The sequence below is a fragment of the Athene noctua genome, chromosome 1 (assembly GCF_965140245.1).
Source record: "Athene noctua chromosome 1, bAthNoc1.hap1.1, whole genome shotgun sequence".
Lineage (NCBI taxonomy): Eukaryota > Metazoa > Chordata > Aves > Strigiformes > Strigidae > Athene > Athene noctua.
Window position 1 is genome coordinate 69,184,280 of NC_134037.1, and position 27,871 is coordinate 69,212,150.

Genomic DNA, 27,871 nt, shown 5'->3' on the forward strand with positions numbered 1-27,871 from the left:
ATGATAGCAACCTTAGCACCTAAGCAGACGTGGGACAATTTTTGCTATCAGGTTGGAACTTAATTTTAAAAACTATAACCTGCCTATGGGTTTTTCTAAATTAGATTATTAATAATCAGTGCGAATCACTGACCATAAATGCAATTCTAAGACTTAGTCTAAAAAATTAGTGAATTTGACAAGAAAAAAGTTTTAAAGTCATATATACTGATAATATTTTTACAGAACAAAGACACTCATTCTACATTGACTTCAACTATTTTGTGAACTGTTTTACTGATTTGTGTACAGAATATTTAAAGTATCCTTATTTTTATATTCTGTTTTCTGTTAGTTTAAGAACTCTATACTCATTTTTGTAATGTCCCATTTTAAAATTATTTTTAAATGTTGACATTTTTAATGCTGATAAAAGTGGTATGAAAAACTTGGCAGAAATCTGACGGTTTTTTTTCAAAAGGACTGAGACCCACAACCCCTTCCTTCTCAACCGAGTCACTTTGATGACTTCTATCATTCTCTTACACATTCTGTAACTCAATATTTCATTTTTGCTAGGGGTTCCGAGATTTGTAAATATTTGCCTGTATGGGTGCTGAGGCCTGCAAAGACTGAAGTGTTCTGAGATTCAGGCTTCAATGCTGACAAATCACTGAAACTATAACAACTTACAGAAAAAATCACAGTCTTTTCTTTTAGAATAAGATAAAGAAGTAAAACCAATTTACTCTCCTATTTATCCTTGTTTTCTTTTCTTCCTTGTCAATCTCTATTTTGGTTAGGGCAGCCTCTCTTCACTTTATTCAACAAATGCTTGAGAACTAGGATACATTTTTATTAATCAAAAACCCCCACGTACCTTAGCAGACTCAGTGAAAAATCTGTATAGCAAATTCATGCATTAAAAAGGCAGATGATTCCATCTATCACTCACACTAAGAATTTTTGAGAGAGAACAGCAGCATGTAAATGTGTACAGGTCAAGTAAAGATGATTTCCAAGCGTGAAAATTATTCTTGTCACTGGCAGCTGTTATGCGAGAAGTAATAAGGTCCAGAAGCCTTGCCAGGCATGACCAGTGATAAGAATATCATTACCACCCATCTGCAACCTTAAAGAGACCCAAAATGCTTCTGCAATCTTTTGTTCAAAGCAAAAGTAAAAATCCAAAGCGACAGGTTTCCAAACCAGGACATTGTGAATGTCACCACAGCAGTAAGCAACTTTTCACAAACAGCCCCCTGCAGTGGGTTCATGAAAGGGAAAGCAGAGAATACTTTTCAGAACTACAGAATTTCAAAATCACAGACTTTATAGTAAACACACGCTTGTTTTGCCTACTTATTTACTCGTTTTGTGAGGAAAGGAATTTTAGGTCTGTAAAAACAAAGGAGTCATGAACAAGTCAAACTATTTCCAGAAAAACTTATTTTTGTCTGAATACACTGAGTTTACTGAAACCAAAACATTTTGCAGAAATGTATCAGTTTCACTGGCTTTGCCATGAATCAGTGTCACAGGCTGTGTTGTATTTCACTGAAATTGTTAATTTCATCCTCCTTCACTTGGGATAGAACAGCCTCCTCCCCCAACTGTGGAAATCCTCACCTGACATAATTTTTCATACTTTCATTGGCACCTACCACTGAGGACCAACCACTGAGAAATCTCTTTCCAGTGCTTGGCACCATCGGAATGAGGAAGAGCTACTTGGCTGTCAGGTTTACAAGAAGCAAATGATGCATTCACTTGGGAGACCTCACGTGCTAGTTTTCAAATCTCTCTTCAACCAAAAGAGGGAGGAGTGGTTTTATCATAGTGCATTTGGATTCATTCTGGCCAGCAGCCCTGCTCTTTTCTTGGGTGAGCCCTGAGAATACAAAAAGGTAGTGTTTCAACAGGTAAATCACCTGATTTCAGCAGGCAAATCACCCGTTGCTATTTCACTGTGAGAGGTATTAAGTCACTTGTTTAATTAATATGGGTGATTGCTGAGATATCTCAGTGCAGTTGAAGCAGAAAAGAGTTATGTTACTTCTTCTTAGCTTGTCTTAATTGCTTAAAAAGTGTTTAATGCCTTTTACTTACTCAGTGATGCAGGTGAGTCATGACTCCCACCAAGATACAAGAAAAAATCAGAAGCCAGAAAGCATCCTGGACTACATATGTAGAGTCTTTTTGCTTTCTAGAACGTTACAAAGGTTGACTCTCTGCACCAGTTGAGCTGGTTGCTAAGACTAAATAGACTAAATAAAAACTGAGTTAAAATAAAAATTCTTATGTTGACAAAACAAATCTCTGGGTTTTTTGCGCTGTTCTTCCATCTAAGAGTTTCTCTTTTGTTTCTTCAATCCAACTCCAGTTATGTTTTCAGTAATTTCTTTCCTTTAGCTAATACTTTCCGGTATTTTATTATCTTTCCTTTGCCTTTCTCTCACCATCTCTTTCCAGATCTTTGTTCAGCATTGCTGCTTTCCTTCCTTTCATACTCTCTTTGGTCCTCTGCATGCCACATCTGTAGCAATGATTCTCGAGATAATTTCACCTGACAAAGAAGGAACATTCACCTCTCTGGGGACAAAATAAACTTTGAATTGGCTTAGCTATGTGCTTCACTAGTCCTTCCACTGTTTATTATTGCAGGACACTATAACAATTAGATACTTGGTGTCTTCTTTAGGCATCAATCTGTCAAGGCACTGACAAAACAGAATTTTCACACTATAAATCACTTTTTTATTGCTCAGCCTTGCAGCACTTTTAATCATGATCTTTAAAAAATCTGTGTTGATTCTAATGTTGCTTATTTCTGTAGGACAGGATAAACCAATGCTGTTGATCACATTATACAGCTGTGGTGATTGAAATAACAGTCTAGCTGAAGTAAACCAAGATTTCAGTGACAGTTTACGGCCAAAAAAGCACGTTGAGACTTGTGCTGATGCAGTTTTCTCAAAGATATACATCTCTGAAAGACACTCTTGCAGAAGATACCCTTCTTATCCCTCAAGAGTCCCTCAACACCATTCATAGCAACAGGAACCTGGAAACAAGAAAGTGGAGGAGCAAAATATAATATTGCTCACTGCGCTACATTTGCTTGTTATTGCATACGTTAGATACTGCTACTTTAGTACTTTCCTAAGTGCGATTCTGTTACATGCCCTGAAGAAAAGCAAAGCACATCTACACCGACTTCGTTACCTGTGCCATGGTACAAGACTTCGAGCAAATGCTGTGCTACATCTTTGCTCTAGGTATCAGATGGACTGCACGGGAGCACAGTGGCTATCTCTGCAGTTTCTGTGTGTCTACACTACAGGACTCTTCAGCCTACATGCACCATATTCGTGACTGGTATGCCCAATGCACACAGTTGACCACACAGGTGCTATTCTGCATTTGCTGCCAATGCACTTCTTGCTGTTTCTTCAGATGACCGTTTGAGAGGCAATGGCATCAGAAGGCTGACAGGGAACAATGCCTCCCAACAGGATGGGGCTCATCAACTTATTGATCCATGGATGAATCTTGCCATTTTGGAGTGACTAGCGCTCCCGAACTGACAGCACACAACTTTCCCCAGCACGGTCAGTGTCACTGTGAGGACAAAGCACGGCACCATCTGCACAGTGAACATAATGAGCCATTCCATGTGGGATGTCTGGGTTTTGCAGGTCATCTGCAACACCCCTGAGCACACAGAGTTGATATTTAGCACTGAAACAACTCTGTGTGCAACACACAGGTCTGGGCAGCCACCAGCTGAACAACCTTAACCATGAGCACAAGTTTCCCTGTCAGGAGCCCCACTGCCCCACTTAAGGCAGGAAGAATACTAGCACTCTAGACACCCAAGAGATGACTGCTTTCCTATTGTATATCAACACACACACAAGACGACTTCCCTGCTCCTCCTCACAGAAAACAGGCAGTGAATAAGCATCCTCCTAGGACAGATCCATTTCTACCTCCCTCAGAGCAGCAGAGGAGATGGAGACAACAACTGGGACAGGGAATCCATCCACATTACACAGAGGACTGTCTCCCAGCAGCTGGGCTGGGATGAACGTTGGCAATTATTCTCTGACCCCTGCCTATCAGAGTTGGGAGGTCTTCTCAATTACTTAATCGTTGGAGGGTTAGGACTAGGTGCCACTCGCAGCAGACCATGGTGACATTCCTGAGATACTCCCTACATCTCCTTTTATACTCCAATAACAGCATCTAAGTTAAGAAAACCAAGATAAAATACAAACAATTTTGCACAGCTACTTGTTCAGGCTCTTCACTGATACTGGCAGGAACTAGCGTTTCCATTTATATCTGTCTAGTTTCTTTTATTAGCAACTCAAAGAGCCAAATCTTTCTATACTTGAAACTTGAGGCTCTCCTGAGGAAAAAATGACAACAAACAAGGATGTTGAGTTACCAACCCCGCATGATTTATCTTACTTTAAACCCTTTTATGCCCCACCACAAGGACTAGAAATGCACGCCTTTCTGCATTTTATTCCCACTGCAGTTTTTCAGGGGTTTAAGCAAGGGAATATACAGTGTGTGTTCAGGATGTCCTTTGAAAAATCATGGAAGTTGAATGGGAGAAAACACTGGGAGGTAATCAGTGTGAAGAAGTTATCTCTCTAACTCATTAGAACTATAATCAATGCCTTATGACACAGTCTTTATTGTGTCAGCATTCCAGCTTGGAATTATGAGTAGTTAATGCTATCTGGAAATCTTAAATTTCACTACCTTGAGTTGTTTGTGAAAGAGCTTCTCCTAAAATAATGCTCCAGGTGCAGGGAGAAATAAGATAATAGCAGAATTAGTTTATTACAAAGGCACCTTTGATCCTGATTTAGCACTGTAACTCATGCTATTTTACAGAAGATCAATCAGTACAGGCAGAAAAAGCAAGAAAAAAGATGCAATATGAGAAGCATGAGACAAAGATCACTAGAAACAGTGTCACTTCCAGATTGTCATGTCAGAGTCATCTAGAACATTAAACGTATTTTCACAACAAATTCCAAATAGCCCATATTCAGAAAAATGCATGGAAGAAAGAGGTTAAGTCAGCAAAAAAGCAAAGGCAGAAACAAAACATTTATTTATCCTCGGGATATGTGTGTAATTAAATTTTATGATCAACTTTCAAGATTTTCCCATACAGAATTCAAGTAGACTGACCCTTCTGTCCCAACTCTTGTTATTTCCTGCTAGTTATCATAAAATAGCAGTATCCTTGGCATCATTTAAAGAGATTTCCTACTTCTTTCCACACACGCAAGAAAAGAACAAACAGTTTCTTCTGGGTTTAGTGACAATTAAATGATGCGGACGGTTGTGCAGTGGCACATGCTTAAGTAGAAGTGTATGACTGCTGTTCACTTGGCATTTGAAGTCTCATTTGCTTCATGCTTATCTTTGAAAGCAGGAACATCTTAAAATAAAAACACAGCAGAGCCAGTAGGGAACTAGTTGGCAATGCATACTTTAAATATGCTCTGGTTCTGCAAACATCTTGTGAGGCAGATTGCTCTTACTGAAGAGGACTATTTAGGTTCGTAAACTTAGGTGTAATGTTGAGTGCTCAAACACATAAAAGCTTACATCAAACACATGAAACTTGTATCAACCATCAAAACAGATTGTCTTAAGTATAGCATGTGTATTCACTTATGGGCAGGGTGAGAGGGTCGATGGTTTTGGTTTTTAATCATCAGCCAAGAAGTTAGGAGTTTGAGGGAAAGGGACAGCAGCTCAGACCCCACCCCCTGCAACACTCTGTAGAATAAATGTGTCTCAGCAGTTATGAGGGGGAATTATCTTACGCCGTTTCCCTTCCACCAAGCCCTGGCAGAAGAGAAGGCAGTGAGAGAAGAAATGCGTGTGCTCACAGAGCTTCACAACAAGGAGATTCTCACTGCAGAGCAGATTACAGAATTGAGAGGAAGCAGAAGTTATTGTCTTTAGTTAGAGAGCATGAACCGGTGACCCACTGACCTACGTGTCTGTAAAGCGAACACAAAACGAGCATCCATGTTAAAAGCAAGTCTACCTATAAGCATTCAAAATGGTTTAATTTTTCATTTTTACCTTAAAAACTGAGCAATTTTAAATATACTTGAAGATTCCAATCTAAGGCTTCAACCTGTTTAAACTTGGAGAACTGACTACATGATTTAACAGCCCCTTCTGCCTTTAGGAAATAATTATTTTTTCTAATATTGAATTCTCCAAACCTTCCACTACTGTTCTCACTCTGATGAGCAGGTCCAGAGAAACCTGCTCATCCCATCTTCTACTTCTTACACAAATAATCCTATTATCAATTTGCAGCATCTGCAGGACTGGAACAATCAGGTCCTGTTTAAATGTCAGACCTTGAGAGCACTCAATTCACAACATAGTGGCCATCAGCCTGTTACAGTTACACTATTCCAGGATCTATACTGGCTCCCATTAGGTTTGCAAATGAGATTCTGACTGCTTTAATTTACAATGCCGGGCAAGTAAGTGCACACTAATGGTGGAAAATATACTGCACATACAGTGGCACCACAGCAGCAAACACACACAATATCAAATAATAACCACACAATTTGTCACTGATCCTGTCACTGTATCTGCACTTCTGTTTAGCAGAACTACACGTGTTCCACCCAGAACCACCTGCCCTGCACAACCCCATTTTGTGTTGTACAGTATGACCACTCCCCACGCATAGAGGCAGAGCAGTGCTCCATGCACTGCTTCTCCAAACCAACAACAGGGACAGGAAGGACCAGTGAAGGGAAATTCCCAGTGAGCATCTTTATTTCTCCCCGGTGAAGGGTCAGAGCACAACAGAAGTGCTGCACGTGCAGAGTCGGTGGAGTACTGTGGACCTCACAAGAGAAAGAGTCACTTGTCTTGCAGGAGAAGTTGCCAAGTCAGCACAGGACTGCTTGACACTTTATGCTGCTGCACATGATTAGATATCTCAGAATTAAACAGCCAAATTTTCTTCTAAACATTGGAACAACCAAGAATCAGGTCACACATGTTGATGTTAATTTTACAACTGCAATACCAAGAAATCCAAGTGCCTGGATTGGGAACCTCTTCCTTCCTTGTTCTGTCAGAGATGGATTTGCTGGTTAATAACGTCAAGCACACCCTCTCCTACCACTTATTGGAAAGACAATGTATGTATCATTTGTATTTATTTATGAGGATCCTCATCATAAAGGTGATATGAATAATCCTATATGTTGGACTGATGCCTGCTAGTTGACACCTGCAAGCAGTTGATGCCAATTGTTGTAAGGGGCCTCAGACAAGAATGCACTCAAGGACATAATTTTTGCAACTGTGATGGGTACATCCCGGGGAGGGCAGATAAACCAGAAGACACCTGTGGAAATCAAGATAAGGAACCTGAGAAACTTTACAGACAGAGCAATGAGCCAAGACAAGACCTTGTATGAAAGAAAAGACTGAGTTCACGGAAAGGACACTAAGAGACACCTCTTCAACAACCACTAAGGGACCACCACAGACCACTGAAGACCTCCATGGAAGCCCCTCAGAAACCCTTCCCCAAATTTTACCGTGCTTGCACAATGTATTAACAGATTCCCTGGAAATAGGTGGGTACTTCTCAGAAATTATATGAATAATTATTTTTTTTATTGTATATGATGAGTGTCCTTTGTCTTTCAGCATGCATGTTAGGTGGAGCTATGCATCCAGTGCATCCAGCACTGCAATAAAGAGAATGCCTGCTTCTTAATGCTACATTGGTGTAAAAAGGTTTATTCCCGATTTTGGTGACAGGATGACATGGCCACACAAAAATATGTATGCAGAGTACATCTCATACCCAAAAACATAGCTCGGATTCTGTCTTATGCAGTCCTTTATAAATTAAAAATATCGGCTGAGGTGGGAAGATTACATTTAAACTCACATTTTAAAGACAGCTACTACTTTGTGCTCTTCATCAACTACTTGAAGTACCTTTTACAAAAGCAGTTAGTCTTATTGGCCCTCCTTTGTAAGGAGACACATACTTGTTATGCTCAGGTCACACAGGAAAAGCAACAGCCCTCAGAGAAAAGTCTGGCTGTCCCAAATTCACCTTTCTAGAAAAACGAACTGTCACTGGGCTATGGGACATGGGCTTTTAATGAGGAGGTTAAAAAACCCCTGAAAGTTAAATTTTTAATAAAGTTATGTACTTTAAGAAGAAATCAATCATATAATGTGGTAAATCCACCTTCCCCACAGGCAAAAAAAGTCACATCTGCCCTAGGAGTCGATGACAGCTCAAGACTTCAGCGCAGCAAGCTGTCACCCTGCTGAAGAGTGATGAAAAACTGATGTAAACCGTTTCTCGGCCGCTTGTTTCGGCCAGGTCTCAGAAGCAGGGTGTCAAGAGCCGTTTGTGAGCGGCGGGCCCGCATCTGGGCCCACGCATGTTTTCTCACGTGGGAACAAACCTCCCGGATCACGACCTGAGTTTCCCGCCAAACGCACGCCAAAGCGCCGTCTGCTTCCCCGCGCTCTGCCATGAGCCCCGTGAGTGCCGTGGGGCTGAAGAGAGGCACGAAGGAAAGATGAGGAGATGTCTGCGTGTGTGTGTGTCCCCTCAACCCCCGGCCCGGAGGCCTTTCTGTTGCCGGAGGCAAGAGGGTGCAGCGGGCCGAGGGCGTTAGCCCGCCCCGCGGCTTTGGTGCGAGGCTCAGCGGCCGGACAAGCGGGAGAGCCTGCGCAGCGGCTGGGGCTTGGGCAAAGTTGAGGGGGAGAAGTGATAAATAAGCACAAAAGCCTCCTCCCGAAGGCGGACACATGTGGCGCAATTCGCTTTCCTGCGGCGGCGGGCGGCCCGCCCGGCCCGCCAGCCCCGGTGCTCGATGCCGCCGCCCGCCGCGGTGCTCGGCCCCCGCCCCTCCGCGCCCCACCGGCCCCCGCCCCCCGCTCCCCCGAGCGGCCCGGCCCCGCTGCGGGGCGGCGGAGCGCCCCCGGCCCGGCCCGGCCCCGCAAGCCGCCCCCGCTCACCTGCCGCCCCCGGCGCGGCGCGGCCCGCGGCCCCCGGCCCCCTCACCTCATGGCCCAGCTCCGCGGGCGCCGCCCGCTCCCCCAGCGCCGGGCCGGGGAGCTCAGCGGCGGCGGCAGCTCCGGCTCCTCCCGTCCCCGCGGCGGTGCCCGGCCCCGGGGAGACGCCTGGCGGCGGGCGGGCCGGAGGAGGGCCGGGCCGAGGGGCGGGCGGGCGGCCGGGCCGCGTCCCCTCCCCGCCACTCCGGAGCGGCGGGGCAGCGACCGCCCGGCGAGCAGCGGTGCTCGGGGGCCGCCGCCGGGAAGGGGAGGGGAGCGCGGAGGGGAGCCGGGCCGGTGCCCGAGGACTCGCTCTGCAACGGCGCTGCTGACGCGTTTGTTAAAACCGAAGTGCGAGGGTCCCGGCCCGCGACTTTCCGGCCGCCGACCCTGCCGCGGCTGTGGCCGCTCATTGTCCGTGCTCAAGGGCCCACACAAACCCCCTGACCTGCACCGGTGGTAGTTAATTACTTCCAAGGAAGGCACCTCGCGGCATTAAGAACTTCTGCCCACGTACCGATTTTGCCTCCTTATCTTGGGGTCTGGTTGCAGACGTGCACCTCGGCAGGCTGAGGGGCGCAGGAAATGGAGCCTGTGCACACCTCTGGCTGGCGTTTCCCTTGAACCCGCTTGTGGCTGTTTCTTCATGTCCTGGTCATCCTGTGGAGATGCTTCCACCTTCTCCATAATCACCATTTCAGGGCTGGAAAACCACCGTCAGATCCAGTTGAGCCTTCTCCAGGCTGAACACACCCAGTTCCTTCAGTCTTGCTTCCCATGGCAAGTTCTCCACATTTTAACCATCTCCGCGGCCCTCCAGGGGACCCTCTCCAGTTTTTCAGTGCCTCTTTTGAACCAGAGAAGACCACAGCTGGGCTCGGTCCTCCAGGTGTGGACCAACAAGTACCAAATAGGGGGGGAATAATGGCACCCCTTGATCCCGTTGGTTATGGTCTTGCTGACGCAACCTGGAGCACAGTTTGCCTTCATGGCTGCAAAGGGCACTGCTGACCAACCGCTCATCTTGCAGAGGCCAACGGTTTGGTCCCCCCAAACCGTTTCAGCAGCGCTACAGCCCAGCCAGGCAAAGTCCAATCTAGGACCCTGCTCTTAGAGAAGGTTGGGCCAGCTGACCAAGAATCCAGAGATCCCTTCTGACCTAGCTAGACCTTTCAGTGATCCTGTGATTCAGTGTGTTGTGGTTTGGGGAGCTGTAGATAATGCATTATGTAAACTCTGTTTGAAACAAATGTATTTGATTGATTAATCACCATTAAAATAGTAACGGTTGGCCTGTGGGTATTTGCCCATTAAATAATCTTTTGGATGTACTCCCTAACCCATCATACACATGAGCACTTTCCAACATGATTATCTTAACAAAAAGCTGTGTTTAAAGTAGATACAAGTTCAATTGCCAAAGCATGATTGAATCATGACTCCTATTAAGTCAAATTCCACTGTTAGGTCATTTTTAACAGCATATGTTGTCTCAGCAGTGGCTGCAAGATCCAGCCAGGACCCTGACAGATAACACTAATCTTTCGGGGGCAGTTTCAAGCATTATTGTACCAGCCTCTCAGCCAGACTTTTTGCCAGAAATCATGAACCCCATGGCAGTCAGCAGCATGGGATATGCCACTACCACGGCTGCTACAGTTCACTGTCAAATTTATTAACTTAAACTGCCAGTAACAATATATGTATGCTAATATTATCATATGTTAATAACCAAGACCTGGGTAACTTGAGCAACAAATGTTCGTGGTGGGACTGAGGAGGAGGAGTAAGGTGACATAAGGCAGTTTATAACTACAGTGATAATGCAATAAAGCAGCATCATTGCTGGACCACTGAAATGTACTCTAGGCCAGTGGTTCTCAACTGGTGATCTGTGGACCCCTGGGGGGCCACGATGTCATCACAGAGAGTCCGCAAAGGCTTAAAGCAGGGGTGGGGAACGTCCAGCTCGGAAACATTTGCTGTGGCCCCAGGCAAGCACTGCACCACCTTTTCCCACAGCCCCCTCCCCTCAATGCTCCTCTCATACTCAAGCCCCACGCCTCCACCTGCCCTGACACACTAGTATACTCAGCGCTAGTATGGTTGGTGGCACCCATTTAACTAGGAGGTTTTTCTCTTAAAGACATTTTCTTAACCCAACGGCCCTCTTTAGGGCCACACGTTCCTCCAAGTGGTGGCCCTGGACCTGTAAACAAAAACATATGGTGTCTGAACACAGACAAACAAGGGAGGAGGTGAGAAGAATTGTAAAAACTTATCACCAAATTTTAATGTAAAAATTGGTATCAAATTCAGAACTGGCACATTAAAATACCATAAAATGGGCCATTTGAGCAAAAAGAGTTTCAATGCTATTATTTTAAAATCGTATGGAATCATTGCAGTAAAGATACTATAATAGGAGCGTGTGCATTAACAGATTAACTTATTTCCCCTTCTCTCCAAATCTGAAGACCCTTCATAAGAAAATTTAAATAAATATTTGATGCAGTCTAGTGCTTTAAATCTTGAATTAAGTCTTATTGGTCCGCAGCCACAAAACGTATTTAAAGGGCGTCCACAGTGAAGGAAAGGTTGAGAACCCCTGCTCTAGGCCATATCTAGCTTCTGGATTGTACCAGTAAAGAAACCCTGGCAGTGAGAAACCATACTGAAATAGGTTCACTATTTCACTGTGATAAACACTGCCATACTGGTGTCTCCTGCAGGGGGGCCAGACAGAAATCTTCGCGGCTTTGTGAACGCCCCAGGGCCATTGCTGCCCATTGCTGCTGTTAAAGCAGTACAGCTTCTGCAGGCTCCCAAGGCTGTAGCCATTAAAGATGGATAACGTGAGGTTCATGTTTAACACATGCATATAAGCAAGCAAGCAAACACTTTTGTAGGCATATTTTTTTATTTGTTCTCTCTGTAGCTCGGTGAAACCCGTGATTTCTGCCAGCAGCAAACCAGCCATGAATTTTATCCTCACTAAAATTCTCCCAGTCTGTCAGTGTGCAATGGAGAAACATGGAGAGTCCAGTTTGGTCCATCAGTATCAAGAGGATTCCCAAACTGAATCAGGGCCAGGCAGTAAGTCTCAATGTCTTTCCTACTTCTCAAGCAGGTGTTGAAGTAAACATGGAGCTAAACTGCTGAGCTGTTTGTTGGAGTAATGCTTTGGCGCTTTGCAGAGAAATCAATAGATGGAAACCACGTGGATACAGTCATATTGTAACCAGCTGTTTTTGATAAAACACACAAAGATAGGAAGCCTCACTGTGCACACATGCTACTGTTAAGCTTTTACTGACAGGTACCAGCCTGGGAATGACTAGAAGAGGTACCAGCTCAACTCCTCTGTGTTACAAGTGGTCCTTTGGATACAGTTCAATGCCAAAATGAACTTTGTGTCTGGTCTGCAATGGTTCCAATGAAGAAAGCACCCAGAAGCCTGTGTTCTGGGTCCAACACACAGACGTGTTACAAGTTGCTTATCATCTGAAAAGATGGTTCAATATTGGCAGGAAAATGTATGTTTCCTCCAGTCTCATTCAAAGGACAAGTTGAAACAGCTCTTCTGGACTTTTTGAAAGGGTTCGGCCCAGGGCTGAGCTATGACATGGAAAACTCAGCAGCTGCAGTTAGAAAGCCCTGAAACCCACAACACTCAGAGAAGTTGTGGATGTCCCATCATTGAAGTGTTCAAGGCCAGGCTGGATGGGGCTTTGAGCAACCTGACGTGGTGAAAGATGTCCCTGCTCATGGCAGGGGAGTTTGACTAGATGAACTTTAAAGGTCCCTTTCAGCCCAAACCATTCTGAGTCTGTCATCTTAGTGTAGACTGTGTTGGCAGACCCTAAGTGTTGTCTCCTCATGCTATAAATGCGAGTAGATTTTGGAAAAGGTCTACACCTTTGTGGTTTAGCAGAGGAGGGAAGTCCAATCGGACATCACTAGCACAGGGTGTGCAATAGGTGACATCAGTGTCTTTCTATGTGTCTCTGTGGCGGGATCACTGTGAGCTGTCTGTCCTGCCCTTTAGTGCCTGCAGCACCATCCCCCTCTGTCCTCTCTCCGCTCCCTCTCACACCCACAGGCTCACCCAGGAGCTGCAGAGCCCTGAGCCTCCCCTGGCCACTGTGGGTGCAGAGCTGGCCACACTGCAGCCTTACCTGCCTGACAGGGACAGCTGCTGCTGGGGACACTGACCAGAGAAAGGGGACTTGGAGGGGAAGGGCAGCAGGAGGGGTCCCCGTGGGGAGGTGGTGTGAGGGGTGTGGTGCTTGCATCTGGGCTCGGCTGGGGTGGCAATCCCAGTCACCTGCATGCCAGCCCCGGTGCTACCCTGCCAGCGGCAAGGCCTGTGCCGCACATCCTGCGTGTCTGCCGGCATCACCCCAAACAGGTGACAGCTACTCTATTACCCCAAATCCCCCTTCCCCTCCTTACAGATGCTCATGGTTTTCTGCTTCACAGTGACTGACAGGATGTGAGGGGTCCCCTCCCCTGCCAACCTGCCCATGTCTGGGGCTGAAATTCAAGTACGGGGCTATTAATGGAAAACTGCCAGTGCAGTATAAAGTGTTGCGGCTGTGCGCCCCCATAAAAACATAACCTATTACAATGCTGGAGTTGTACATTCTAATGAAGTAAAAATGCAGGGTATGAAGAAAAAGAAGTAAAAATACAGTTAATTATATTTTATAAGAATTTAAGAATACATAATAATGCCACGACCTATTTAAATAAAGTAATTCAACACTTCAAGTACATTTTCTAGCAATCAAACACAAAACAGGAGTGACAAAACTCAAAATATTCCAGTGATCACCTTCCTCTTGTAACATTCTAAAATCAGTGTTCAAGTCAGCATTTCTTTGAATCTCTTCAGGAATGATCCACAGCAGTCCTCTAGGTTATGCTAAGTCTCCTGTAAATACATGATAGAACAATCATTCAGTAATGGGGAATCCTTAAAACTCACATAGAGTGTTCCAAAAGTGAGCTGTAACATTTCCAATTCTCATGAATCATGTCAGAAAGTCTTTTTATTTCTCTAGATAAAATTAGCATGGCTGCAGCCCCTCACCATTGCTCCAGAAGTCAGGAAGCTGAGGAAGATTTTGCACTGGCAAAAATTCCCAGTGGCAGGTAACTCTTTGAACCCGAAGAAAACCTTCAAGAACAACAGCCTTCACTCTGTTACCTGCCGAGATGCCCATCTAAGTTTCTCAGGAAAGGAGACTAAACTGTGTGAAAAGAAATTTATCCAAGTGCTGTAGTATCTACCTTTCAAAATAGGGAAAATATGGAAATTCTATTCTGAGAATATTACCAAAGCACTTGCAAAGGTTATTAGAATGCTCTCAATGTCCTTCTCATGACTTTCTAGCAGAGGGGTATGGGACAGCATTAATTTTCAACTGTAAACATCCCAGGCTTTTGATGGATTGGATTGTGTAGCAGGGGATAGAATTTCACTGCCACTCACTGCACGAGTGTATTGGGTTTGTGTGTGTGGTGGTGGGTTCTGGTAGCAGGGAAGGGGGCTACAGCAGTGGTCCCCTGTGAGAAGCTTCTCAAAGCTCCCCTGGATCAAAGTCAGACCTATCTCTGGCCAGTTAGCGACAGTGGCTGCACCTCTGTGATAATTTAAGAAGGGGAACTTGAGAGGAGGAGTGGAAGTCGTGAGGAGCAGTTTTGAGGGAAACACCTCTGCAAACACCAAGGTCAGTGGAAGAAAGGAGGAAGAGGGGGAGGTGTGCCGGAGCACTGACTCCCCTGCAGCCCATGGTGGGAGGGCCGGCTGTGTCCCTGCAGCCATGGAGGTTAGTGGTGGAACAGATGCTGACCTGCAGCCCATGGAGGACCCCATCCCAGAGCAGGTGGCTGTACCCAAAGAAGGACAGGACTCTGAAGGAAGCCCATGCTGTAGCAGGTTGTTGCTGGGAGGACGGCAACACGCAGGAGGGACCCACACTGGAACAGTTTGTGAAGAGCTGCAGCCCGTGGGAAGCACTCACACTGGAGAAAGTTTGTGGAGGACTGTCTCCCATGAGAGGGACCCCACGCTGGAGCAGGTTAAGAGTGTGAAGAGTCCTTCCACCCCCAGGAGGACAACGTGTGACAAACTGATAGCAACCCCCATCCCCCTCCCCCCATGCCACTGGGGTGGAGAAGGTAGAGAAATCAAGAGTAAAGCTGATCGTGGGAAGAAGGGAAGGGTGGGAGAAGGGTGTTTTTAAGATGTGGTTGTATTTCTCACTGTCTGACTCTGTTTCATTGGTAAATTAAGTGGTGGTGGTGTTCAAATTAAATTGATGTGCTTTTTCTTCCCCTAACAGTCCTGTCTTTTGCCCGTGACTGTAATGGGTGAGTCATCCTTATTTTGATTCCCAAGCCTTTTGCTCTATTTTATTCTTCCCAGTTGTGAGGGGAAGCAGTGAGCGAGCGGCTGCATGGTGCGCAGCTGCCCTCTGACCTCAAACCAGGACAGCTAGTAACCTCTCTCTTGATTCGTACAGCCTGAAATCAGCAATGTCAGCATATGGAAAACACTATTTAATGTTCTACTGTTGCTTGGGTTCATCCTTCAGCATGGCTAGGGCACAATACTTGTAAATAGATAGGAATTAATTTCTTCTTTCTAAGCCATTCATCTTCATCTACTTGATGACTTGCCTGCTTGTTTCTCAGTTTCCAAATCCTTTGTTCCTGCTTGATCTGATTTTTCTAACTGGAAAGAGATGCGACGTGAAGGCTGTTCCTCAGCAACAGGTTGGTCAGTCTCTTCTTTCTCTGCGACCGGTTGGTCAGCAGTGTCGGTCTCACCAGCCACCTGGGGTGCTGCATCTGTTGACCTGGGCTCTTCAGTAGGTGCCTCTGTCTGATCAGACAGAGGTTGATGGCTAAATGCATCTAAGCGCTTTTCAACCACTGTACAAATCAAGGCTGAAACAGAGAAAGCCACCATTAACAAACATGGAGGAAAAGATATATTTTGAGATTATTTTATATATTACTGACCTATAACTTCTTAAACAGGGAAAAAACTCTGAAGTAACACTAGAAATGAAACAATACTTGAATGAGAAAAAACTTCCATGATGCTGTAGCCCAGTTCCAGCCAAAGGAGGCGTTTACACTGAAAGCAGTGATTTGAAAGGGTTCACCTGGATTGTTTTGTTCTTTTCCTCACATTTGTTTCTCAATTCTGGAGCAGGTCACCCCACCAGGAACAAGGACTAGGCAGGTTGCACACAGAGTGATGTTTTTGGCAGTGGGAAATACCACAACTATGGGAGTCATCAAAAGATTTTATCTTTCTGAAAAGCACCTGTAAAGCACCTATCCTTTATTATTTTTGCTGCTTAGCCTTTGTAAATTTTCTAAATATTATACCCCTTCCAACGGGCACAGCAAAAAAAATCAAGTCACTTTGATATACATCATTTAAATATGAAAAATAGAAGCCAACAGTGAAAGAAGAGATGTTTAACACAGAAAATAGGACAATATACTGGTGCTAAAAAGAGCTTCATTGTTAATTCATGGATTGACTTTAGCAAGTAAAAGAAGGAATGGTCATTTCTGAGAGGGCAAACGTTAACTGCCTTAAACTGAGAGTGCTTCCTTTTTGTTCACAGCTCCTTTACTGGACAGTGACAAAATAAATCCTTTAAGTAGCATCTTGATTCAAATATGGATTCTTAAAGACTTTTCCCATGCTTCTGCAGAAGAGAGGAAAGAAGCCAAGAACTAAGCTGAGGCTGTGTCTGCCACTACAAAACCTGGAGAATGCAATTCACAGATCCTTTTGCAGAGATGATGTTTACCTAACAGTGGGTGGTTGAAAAGCCAGGAAATACAGAGGGTAAATAGCAAAATGGACAGCTGGTATTGCTTATTGGCCTGCTTCAGGTGCTCTGTGTATCTTAGAACCGGTGCAAGACCACGATATCTGGTTAAAAAATTAAACAGAAAGATTTAACAGGAATATGACAGATGTTCTCATCCATAGTGTATCCTGCAGCAACATTGTCCTTGGGATGTTTATTCAGTAGTCACATACAATACTTCTTTCTTAAAAGAAAATTTCTTCCCTCCTGAAGAGGTATATGAAGAAGTGATCCTTGAGTGTACATACCAGCATATATATCATAGGATAAAATAACAGACCAGCTGTAATTATCCAAATTATACCTTAACAAATAAAATTCAGGGTTCTTGTTAAACTGAAAATAAACCCAAAGGAAACAGACACAATTGTAATTCAGAGGTAAAATCACAGCAGGAGGAAAACCATAGGAATGGAAGATGTAACGCAACTGTAAAAAGTGGTTTGATCTACGAGTGCCATGGTGGACACACATTCATCATCATTTTGTGTTTCTACAGAAGACAGAGTTTAGATTGTTCAGGTGTTTCAACTACAGCCTCTGAAGACTGACTAATAAAAGAACCGGAATGCTTAGCTTGAACTAGCCCCAAAGACGGATGATATTTTAATCTATTTCAAAAGCAAAGACATGATTATTGGCTGCTGAGGAGGTAAGCCCTTGTTTTGATGAAAAGTGTTGGTCACCTGACTTCTCAGTCAACCGTGGCCTATGATTATCCTTCTCTTCTCCTTTCCTGAAGGATGAACATATTACCCGTAGCTCACTTTGCTTACACAAACAAGTTAAGGGACTTTCGTTGTGTACACATGGCTGTAGACAAGATGGACTTTTCTGTTCCCTCTGGCACAATCAGACACACTACAGAGAACAGCACAGCAACAGTGGCTGTGTAACTCATGAGAAATAAAACCTTTAGAGCAGGGAAAAGAACTGCTGTTCTTCAACCATTCTGCTCCTGCCAAATGTATTGCATCCCCCAGCATCAACACACCTCAAACAGTATAAAGCCAGTAGAGAGACAGTAGTGCAGCATGACTGACACTTTGTGCTGATTATGGGTGGGATAGAGCTAATTTTTTTTTCCTTCTTAGTAGCTAGAATAGTGCTGTGTTTTGGATTCAGTAGGGAATTTGATATGTGAAGAATGTTGATAATGTACTGATGTTTTTGCTAAGTTGTTGCTAAGAAATCAAGGACTTTACAACTTCCCATGTCCTGCTAGCATGCAGGTACACAAGCAGCTGGGAGGGAGCACAAACAGAGCAACAGATCCAAACTGGACAATGGAATATTCCATATCATATAACATCATGTATAAATAAGGATTGATTGGGAAGCTCACTCTTGCTTGCAGGATTGTGGTTTCAGGATTCTCTCTTCTCTGGGATCACTAGCCAAGAATGAGCTGGGCACCAGTCAGCAGGTGGTGAGCAAGCACATTGTACATTACTTGTTTGTGTTTTCTATTATTTCTATTATTATTATCATTATTTTTATTTTATTTTATTTCAATTATTAAATTGTTTATATCTCAACCTACAAGTTTCCTTACCCTCACCTCTCCAACTCCCTCTCCCATTCCCCAGGGCAGGGGAGGGTGAGTAAGCAGCTACATGGTGTTTGGCTGCTGGCCAGCTTTAAACCACAACACACTTCTATGATTTCAGCTGAAAATCAATTACGTAGATGTATGTAGTAGTAGTTTTCCAACATTAAAAATGTTTTTATAAAGTAAAAAAACTCCCAGGAAAACACCACCAAAAGCCATGGGTACTTGGGAGTTCTTGCTAAAATGACACCTCCTACCAACCACAGTGACCCTTTAAATGGGATACTTGTTCTGACTGAGGAAAAAACAATCAAAACCATCAAGTAGCCCAGATTACATTCCAGGATTTAGTACTTACAGTCAAGCATTGTCCTCCCCAGAACCTTCCTCTCTAGTGTTTCTTCCACTTCTGTCATCAGCCATGGAAGGAATTCTGTCTCAATATCTGTAAGAATTTAGCAGGAAGAAAGAAAGAAAAGATGTCTTTTTATTGAGGATGAGTGACAGGATCTTGAGGCTGTTTTTCATTTGTTACGACCATTAAGGGATGAACATCCTTGCCAAAAGACATTTGCTTTGCAAGAGCCAGATGAAATCTCTCAGGTGTTGTTGGGTTTCTTATCTCCTGCCTCTCTTACTGAGGTTCCTCACCTTTATGGACCCAGACCAGAGTCGTTTCAACTGCAGTGTTTTTCAAAGGGGTCTGGCACCCTTGAAGGGCTAGCACAGATGAGATACACAGTAATGTTCTAGTGAGATGAAAATAATTATCCTGAACAAGTCAGGAGATTAACATTTCCTGCCTTGCTTTCCAAAATTGTCTGGCTTCTGGTGTGCTGAAACATTTGTTCCCTCTGACTAAAGAGCTCTTGCTTACCCATGTATTTCTCAAATCATGCTCCTTCTACACCATGATCCCAAAGCCTGCACTGTTTGCGAAATACTCTCAGTTTCTGCACTTGCCCCATGACTCATTCTGAAGAGAGTGTAACTATTCCCTATCTGTGGTCTGTGTGCCTGTGCAGGGCCTGGAGAAGTGGCGTGCAGCAAGGTAGCCCACAAGAAATGCTGCTGATTCTAAAAGCTTGGAGTCAACGATACACAACTCCAAAATTATTTTCAGGGCCTAATTCTAACTGACAGATTTCTCCTTTTCTCTGATAAACATTAAAAAGGTTCAGGATGACATACAGATTTCTTTGCCTCTCCTATCAAAATACAATTACTTCAGTTTGGATCGATCTCTCTTTGCTCTGCCAAACCTAACCACTCATTTCTCTCCAATTCAAAAGCAGCTCTTCTCACTGTCACACTGTCAGCTCTTGCTCATTCTTGACTACTTGTATAGATGACCAATAATGTTTGTTTGTGTTAAAAATATGAGTTTGGAAACTATCTTTTCACAGATATTAACACAATTTGTACACATTTACACAAACGTAAATGACTAAAGTCTTATGACATTATTCTAAATAATATGACAATAAGCTATGTTTTATGGTTGTTTTGACCTTTATACTACAAAGTTCACATATTAAAAAAAAATATAAATACAAACCTTTTTCTATAGGGTCATAAAAAAATCCACCCTCACGAAGGTTATTAAAGACAGAGGGAATGAGATCATCCAAGTAACGCTGAGCAAATGCCCGAGCTGCAATTTTCTCTGTGGTCTCCTTCTGTTTCTGCAGCATTTGCATGTGCTGGAGTTTGCGACGTTCCTGTCAAGGCAGTATTGCATGTAAAACTTTCAGGCCTTTAGCTGTTACTCCTTTGATACAGACTTTGAAGAATGACCATAGTGTGAGTCATACATAGTAAAGATAAGCAAAAGTACAGACACTTACTGTCTCTACCTGGTATTTGCAGCCTCTCATTTTTACAAAAACTCCTCGTATGAAAAAGTGCTTGAAAGCAAGCTTGTACTCAATGCAGTACTAAAATCCACAAGGACTAGAGGGAAACATGCTCCTTTGGTATACCTTTTCTGCTTTTGCCAAGTCTGTAGAACAAGGGCTTCAAAGCTGGCCAAATGAAACCCTTCTCTGATACCTTAGTATGCATTGATTTCATGACTCTCTATTATTGCAGATCAAGCTGGTTATTGGCCTTGGAATGAGATGAAGTTGGGTCAGAATTTCCTGAATGTTTCATCTTTCCAATATTATATCCTATTTCATGTGAGAAAAGATTAAAACTCAAATTGGTCCAGGAAAACACTAAAAAAACAAGTTATACAAGGCTGATGAATTGTGAGTAATTAAGACTTGCCATTTCTGTTTATTCCTATTTACTGCATAGTACTAATACAGCTTAATACTTGGAGATCTTGAGAGGTATGTGTGCACACACAGTAGTGCATGCGTTGGGAGTAAAAGACTAGGAGGTATCTCTTACTTTCAAGAACTGTGACTACTCATTTAGCAGTTATTATAATGAAAAGGCTTGAATAGCAGCTGCACCAGGTACAGAAGAAAACACTGTTACGTTTGGTCTCTTGATCAGGTGTCCACACAACTGCTCCAGATAAACACAACAGCACGGTGATGGTGCATGAGAGCAAATGGCAGAGTGCAGCTGCATGGCACCAAAATGTTTTGAGGAATATCAAACTTGACAATATCCTTTTGGGCACATCCAGCTTATTTCACAGCTTGTCTTTCAGTACTGGAAATGGTTTTCTCTCTTCTGATGAGCATTCAGACAGGCCTGTTCTGCTCTTAGGAAGTCCTACCTTCTCCTCTCTGTATCGCCTGTCCTGCTCTTCCAGGCGCTGCACTTCAGCAAGCTCTGCGTTACGCAGCTCTGCGTAGGCACGCTGATGTGCCCACAGCTGGGCCAGCTCTTCTTCCTCCATGACTTCCAGCAAAGCTTGCTCAACTGTTTTCCCAACCAGCACTTCCAGGATGGGCTTGACTTCAACGTCAAAGTCAAACAGCTGAGGATGAGAGTCAGGGAAAGAGAGATGAATGACCCTTGATCACAATCACTGTTAACACCTTGGCAAGCAGAAAAGGAGGATGAACAAAGCCCTTGTGCTGAAGGCAGGGCTGAGAAGTGCAGGTGGGAGGCCAGTGCCAGCTAAGGCAGAAACACAAATGCAGCTGGGGGCTAAGTGAGGAGGGGGCTGGAGTGAGACACCCCACACTCTACCACAGCCACTGTGGGGGCTGCCAGGGAGAAGCAGAGCCCTCACCTGGACCCTATTTCTGCTCACCTCCATGTTCCCAACCCCTTCTCGGCCAGACATTATTTCTACAGGGGAGGGCATTTCTCAACACTGTAGTTCTCAGGTGAAAGCAGCAGAACCAGTGCACATGGAAAAGCACCTTCCTTAATTTTGCACTTAACCTCAAATCAGGCAATGGAGACTCTCTTTATTTTGGCATGTTCTATGAGGATAAGTTCCTTTGTGCTTCTGCCTCAATTTTGCATCAGAAATGTGTTTTGCATGGGAGGCATGTTTTGACAGCACTTGTGGACCTGACTTCATACCTCTCCTTCTTCTATTTGTGTGGCCACATCTTTTCCTGTTTTGGCTGGTATGAAGAGTGGAGTGGGTGGTCTGTCCAAAAATGCATCTGTTTGACACTCTGTATCAACCTCTATTATCCGGTCACTAATCTCTTCCAAATACAGTTCTAGAAACAGAAGTACAATGAATGCTGAAAGTTGGATTCTTTTTATTTTCTCTGAACTATTTTTGATAAAGATACAGTGTGAATTATATCCAAAGAGTGGAATAAAATGTCTTGTATAAGGTTTAAAAAAAAAAAAAGACACCTCAACATAGGACATCTGATGCCACGTTCTCTGTAATGTCAGCTGCAGTTCTTGGAAGTGATTCCTAAAAGGGCATTTCACTTAGGAGGTTTCAAAAGTCAGTGCCTAGACCATTTCAGCCCACACTGCAGCATAAACAATTCTTGATAGAGTCAACAGGATAGGACAATTTCAAAAAGGAATAATGACTGCCTATCTACTAACAAGTAATATCGAAACCACATTTTTCTTCATTGTATGCAGCAAAACAGAACACTGGATCTGTTAAAGAATTATATTCTACTTCTGGCCCCACCAGAAGCAGCCTTGAGGTAACCACACATTCATAACAGCATGGGCTTGAATTGAATTATAACTGTCTGTCTCCTACTGCAGAGATAAATAGCCTGGCTCAGAAAATAATGTCTGTGGAATACTTAAAATTATCTGCAGTAGTCAGTGGGAAGGATACAAGACCAAGACTTCCACACTTGTGGAAGAGCCTCCTTCTGTGTCCAACAGTATTTGAATGGTAAAAGCTGCTGTGTGCATTGGAGGTGGTGTAGGAGGTTCAGCAGGGCTGGGGCAGAGGGAACATTCAGAAATCACAGACCACGTCTGATTAGCACATAAGACAGCTGTTTTCCCAGTTCGTAAGTCAGTCCAATCTGAAATTATTTTCAGAGGGCATGGCAATATTGCACTCATGTCATGATTAACCCACTGACAAACTTTGATTTCCTACAAATAAAATTGTTTTCCCACAAATAGGGCAGTTTCCTATTCTAAACTAGGGTGTGTTCCCCAATTTTTAATAGTAGCTTTATTCTTACATGTGACTGCACTCTTAAGCAAAATTTTAAAATCCCTCAATTTTAAGCATATACCAAACTTCTCTGATGATACTGGAAAAGGAAAGAATAAATGAAGAAGTCTTCACTAGTGTTCATGAATGTACACTGAAAACTGAAAAACAGAGCCTCTGGGAAAATGTTACTAATTAGCCAAGTTTATTAACATCTTTAGAGAACCTCTGGTTCTAGAATTTTGTGATTCTAACCTTAACTCTGCATCATCAATTCAGTAAGTGAATATAGATCAGCAAGTTTTTGTTTTCAGATGAATTTTCAAAAATTCAGCCTTTTACCTGTCTGCACATGAATGTGCTCTCTGCCTTCCACAGGCTCAGGCGTTCTTGGTTGTATTTGCTCTTTTGCGCGCTTTCTAGCCAGTGCTGTTTTCCGTGCTTCCCTCTGCCTTTGAATCTCAAAGGGATTGGGTTGGGTACTCTGTGCAGGGGTGAAGAAGAAAAAAACCCCACAAAACAGAATACACTCTGTACTTGAAAACAATACTAATTTCTCTCTACAAGAAAATGAAGGTGATTGCTTGATTTTAATGCAACAAATCTAGCATTTCGGATTTACTTTTCTGGGTTCTGACCCTAAATTTTCAGTTACTTTAAAGACTAGGACATGAAACTAATAAGGTATGCTAGCTGCCTACAGGCACGTACTAATGGCATCTCACACTAAGAGCAATTGTTATTTGGAAGTGGATATTGTATACAGAACTTTGCTTTCTGAGATGAAGGATATTAAAATGGCATGTTCTTGCTGACAAGTGACAATGTCTAGGTAAAGCTTTAAGAAGGTCAAATGGACTTAAGCTCAGTTATCATATTATCAACAGAAGTGTTTGCTAGGTAAAAGTCAGAGGTTCTTTATTGCTGACAAAGCAAAAGAAACCCATCCTAACTTTTAAATTCATTACTGCTTATGGACTGAAATGAGCATCAGTTTCAAACTTCTTAAAGAGATCATACATGAAATTCACTTTAAGAAACAGCTACTGAACAACACAAAGTTACTTCCACAAAGTAGCATTTAAAAATACAGACTGCTTTAAATTCTTATATGATCAGATTATCTGTGTAGAAATATTATCTGAAAATAAAGTATCACTAAAACATTTACTCCTGTATGGAGATAAATAAAATAGTTTTGCATCCACACAAGCAGCTTTTGCATACAGCTGGACCATTTAGCTCTGCTTCTTATAGCAGGGTAAGCCAAAGTCTACCACAAGACTTAATTTCCCAAGAGCTGCTATTCTCATTGATGACACCCTGCATATGATAACTGATTATGCAGTGATGACTTGTTCTTAGGATGATTACGCTAAGGAAATGTCAGGAAAAATATAATCCACTACTGAATGGGGAAAAAAAAATCAGAACTACACAAAGTCATGTGAAACTAAGTGCTTTAAAGAAAAGCTGAAGTCATGTGCTAATTTAACTGGAGAGCCTGTGACTGTGTGACATACTTGAAACAGAATTACAGCTTCAGCAGTTACAAGCATTAACGAGGAACAGCTTTCCCGCCCTACCTATAACTTTCCCACAATGCTGTAGCACGATCCACATAAAAAACATACCACGGGTGTGACTTGAAGGGCGTAAGTGTTGCCGCGCACCACTCTCCTGTCATACATGAGGTTGGCGTAACGAACAGGTTCCTTTTCTCTGCAACATCAAGCACAGTAGCTGTGGTTACAGAGCCGCAACCTGGGGGCTCACACCTCCAACACGCCAGACGGCCTCTAGAAGGCCAGGGCGTGCAAGTTCCCCCCAAGTTGCGGGAAGGACCTGGCGGCAGGGCGGCGGGCTCTCCCCCCTCCCCCGGGAAGGGCGGCGAGGTTGCTGGGGTGGGGGGAAGGCGCGAAGGGCAGGAGCGGGCAGCGGGGCGCGCAGGCCGCGGGCCGGACGGCGCGGCCCGCCGGACACCGGCACTCACAGCTCGGCGGCGCCTGGCAGCGCTCGGTACTTGGGGCGGGCGGGCAGGGCGCGGGGCCGGCTGCAGTAGCTGTAGGGAACGGCGGGAGCCGCCGGCGGCTGCCGGGCCGGCAGCATGGCGGGGCCCGGCCGCGGGCTGGGACGGCCACCGCGCGCCGCGGCCGTCTCCAGGGCAACGCGCGAGCGAGGCGGGGGATAGCGCCGCGCATGCGCGTCGCGGGGCGACCCGCGCTGCCCGCGCCGCCGCTCCCGCAGGTCTTACTGCCGGCGGAGCGCGAGAGCGTGAGGGAGCTCTCAGGAGGCCGTGCCTGCTCTCCGGGCACGGGGGTGCTTAGCGGAAAACTGTCACTTTAACCGCTGACGGGTTCGCGCTCCGTGGTGCTGCGGGGCCTCTCCGGGGCCGAGGTAATGAGGGAGTTCAACCGCGAGGTGTCACCGTCCTTCTTCCGCCTCTGTACCGGCTGCTCAGGGACTGGAAGGTTTCCAGTTAAACTGGCGGTGTCTTAACCCGGTCTGCAGGGCCATTGGGGATGCAAAAATTGGCTGGGGGATCGCGAAAACTCGTTGGATGGCGTGCTGGTGGCTTAAGTACCTCAGCCCAAACCGTTGCACTCCTAATAGTGTTTTTTCCACACGGGTAGGGGATTTGGGTACCGTAAAGGTGCCCTCTGACGGGAGATTGGAGAGGGAGGTGGGCCCTCAGTATGCCATCCATCTGTGGTGAGCTGCACTCCCTGACATGACAAATCACGAGGATGTTTTCAGATTCTGTGAGAAATTTCCCTTAAGAGAAACATAACAGCAATTAAGGGTTACCAGTACAGCGACAGCTCACTGTTTAACCTGTGTGGGTAGTGATATGCCTTGATTACTTTGGCAGGATCAAAACCATAAAATAATCCATACTCTTTGTTTCTGAAATCTTTGGTTCAAATGTAACTCATGGGTGAAATGCTATTTATTTCAGCTCAATTATGTTACTATGGCAGATGTCTATACTCCATGACAGCCTTGTGTAGACAGTCACAGACGAGAACTGCAAGTAGCAGAGAGCAATTCAGGGGAGGCCTGCAAGGCACAGGGGAAGCTGTCTGGCAAGATAAACTTTTAGAAAATGAAGTATAAAAAAACCCTGCCCGAAACCAAAAAAAAACCTTACCAAAAAGCAAGGACAAGTGTGGGAGGCAAGTGAAAAGAGGAAGGAATGGTTTTGTAATTAATTAACAAACAGCTTGCAGAGTCAATACAGGAATAGGAGTTGTGTTGACTACACGGTTACCAGCTGGGTGGTGGGACAAGAGGATATAGGGCTGCAGGGGCACGGTGCAGGTGCTGCTAGGGTGGGAGGGGACTTCAATATTTCTTTGTGTCTGGGCAAGCAAAGTTAATGAATGAGCAGCTCGGTCCAGCCAAGCCAGAGCACTATGGCCCTTAAATTTGACCAGAACCAATACAACCCTTTGATTTTGGGAACTTGACTCGTATTTTCTGAAAAATTGAGTTTGGCTATACAGCCATTTCTGCTTTTGGACTGGGGTCTTGAAATCTGGGTAGACATTTCCAGGCTGTTAGGGACATGGTGTTTTCGGTTCACATGAAAAACAGCCATAGCATAGCCTTCAAACACATCATTCTATACATGCCTGGTAAGGAATTGAGTGTGTTTGCTGAACAACCCTAGAAATCTGTCTAGAACAAACTGGGTAGGGAAACAATGAGAAGAGGGCCTATAACAACAGAAGCAAGAATCCAGCATGAAGCTATGGATTCCTGAGGAGCTGCCTGCTACATACTGTTGCCCACAAATTTTCTGAAGATGAAGATGTTGCATGACAGGTTAATTCTGTTAAACTGGCCCCAGTCTCACTTGTTGGGTGATTTTCTCATTCATCGAATGTGCGCTGATTGAATGGCAGCGACTCTCCTACTTAACATCTGTGAAACATTGTGAACTCCTAAGTTACCAGTTTAGTGGAAAAGTGTTGCACGTCCTGTGTGGGAGAGGCAAAGGTCTCTGTGGGTTAGCAGAGCTTTGTAAGTGACAAAGCCATGCCCAGGAAAAAGCTCAACTCTTCTTTCGTGCCCCCTTTTATGTTGTTTTTTGCTAAATATAGCCCCTGAGTTCTGGAACATTTAATGTCATCACAAGACTGACTGCAGCAGGAGCCAAAAACACATTGATTGTAATTCAGATGGCTAAACTGCTGTTAGTACCCTTAGCTGCACTCTGGATCTTACAGTCATAGTGGCTGTTTCACATATTCTTTGGAGAATTGTCTGGAACCTGCACAGATCTCAGCACCAGAGGTACTGCCTGGGGACTGGGCCTGCCCAGCATGGAATGAATCAGCCTGCTTCCCATGTGGCAGCTAAGAAGGGTCTTTTGAGGTCCCTTCAGCTGACTTGAAAGCTGCAGAGCCAAGGCTTTGTCTCCTTCCAGGCTTGCTATGAGTCTGTTAAAATGCCTTGGAGCCACAAACAGACTATTCCTTTTTTGGTTTTTGTGATAATTTTCTGACACTGTACCATGCATTATGGCATGCCCCTTGGCTTTCTGAAAGTGAAATGGGTTTATTCAAAGCAAATGTGAAGGTGTCAGCATCTAATAACAAAAGGTGTGCATCCACTATTTCCTCCAACAACTGGGATGCATTCTGTAACTACTGAATGACATCTTGAAATACAATATAAGGGGTCTGTAATACTGAGTCTGGGTCTTCCTGGGGCACTAGCTTGGGAGACTTTGTGCCGCAGTGCATTGCATGATATGGT

General features: G+C 44.4%; 2 protein-coding genes across 3 annotated transcripts in view; both read right to left on the reverse strand.

Moving 5' to 3' along the window:
* The window catches only part of PLAGL1 (PLAG1 like zinc finger 1), a 51,655-nt gene extending 42,459 nt beyond the window's left edge, over positions 1–9,196 (reverse strand). The window contains exon 1 of one of the 2 annotated variants that reach the window (XM_074896473.1): positions 9,095–9,196. The gene's annotated coding sequence lies outside the window, so the exon portion shown is untranslated. Of the gene's footprint in view, positions 1–9,048 lie in introns of both variants that reach the window. The other variant, XM_074896474.1, reaches the window with a different exon arrangement.
* A 4,579-nt stretch (positions 9,197–13,775) lies between these two features.
* Positions 13,776–25,259, reverse strand: RSPH3 (radial spoke head 3). The gene is made up of 9 exons (XM_074924499.1): positions 25,101–25,259; positions 24,742–24,829; positions 23,450–23,591; positions 22,036–22,181; positions 21,275–21,478; positions 20,099–20,261; positions 18,899–18,985; positions 15,772–16,041; positions 13,776–14,020 (listed from the first exon to the last, which is right to left on the reverse strand). The coding sequence occupies exons 1-9, from the start codon at positions 25,214–25,216 to the stop codon at positions 14,007–14,009; spliced, it is 1,230 nt and encodes a 409-aa protein (XP_074780600.1). The 5' UTR covers positions 25,217–25,259; the 3' UTR covers positions 13,776–14,006.
* Between the last annotated feature and the right edge of the window lie 2,612 nt (positions 25,260–27,871).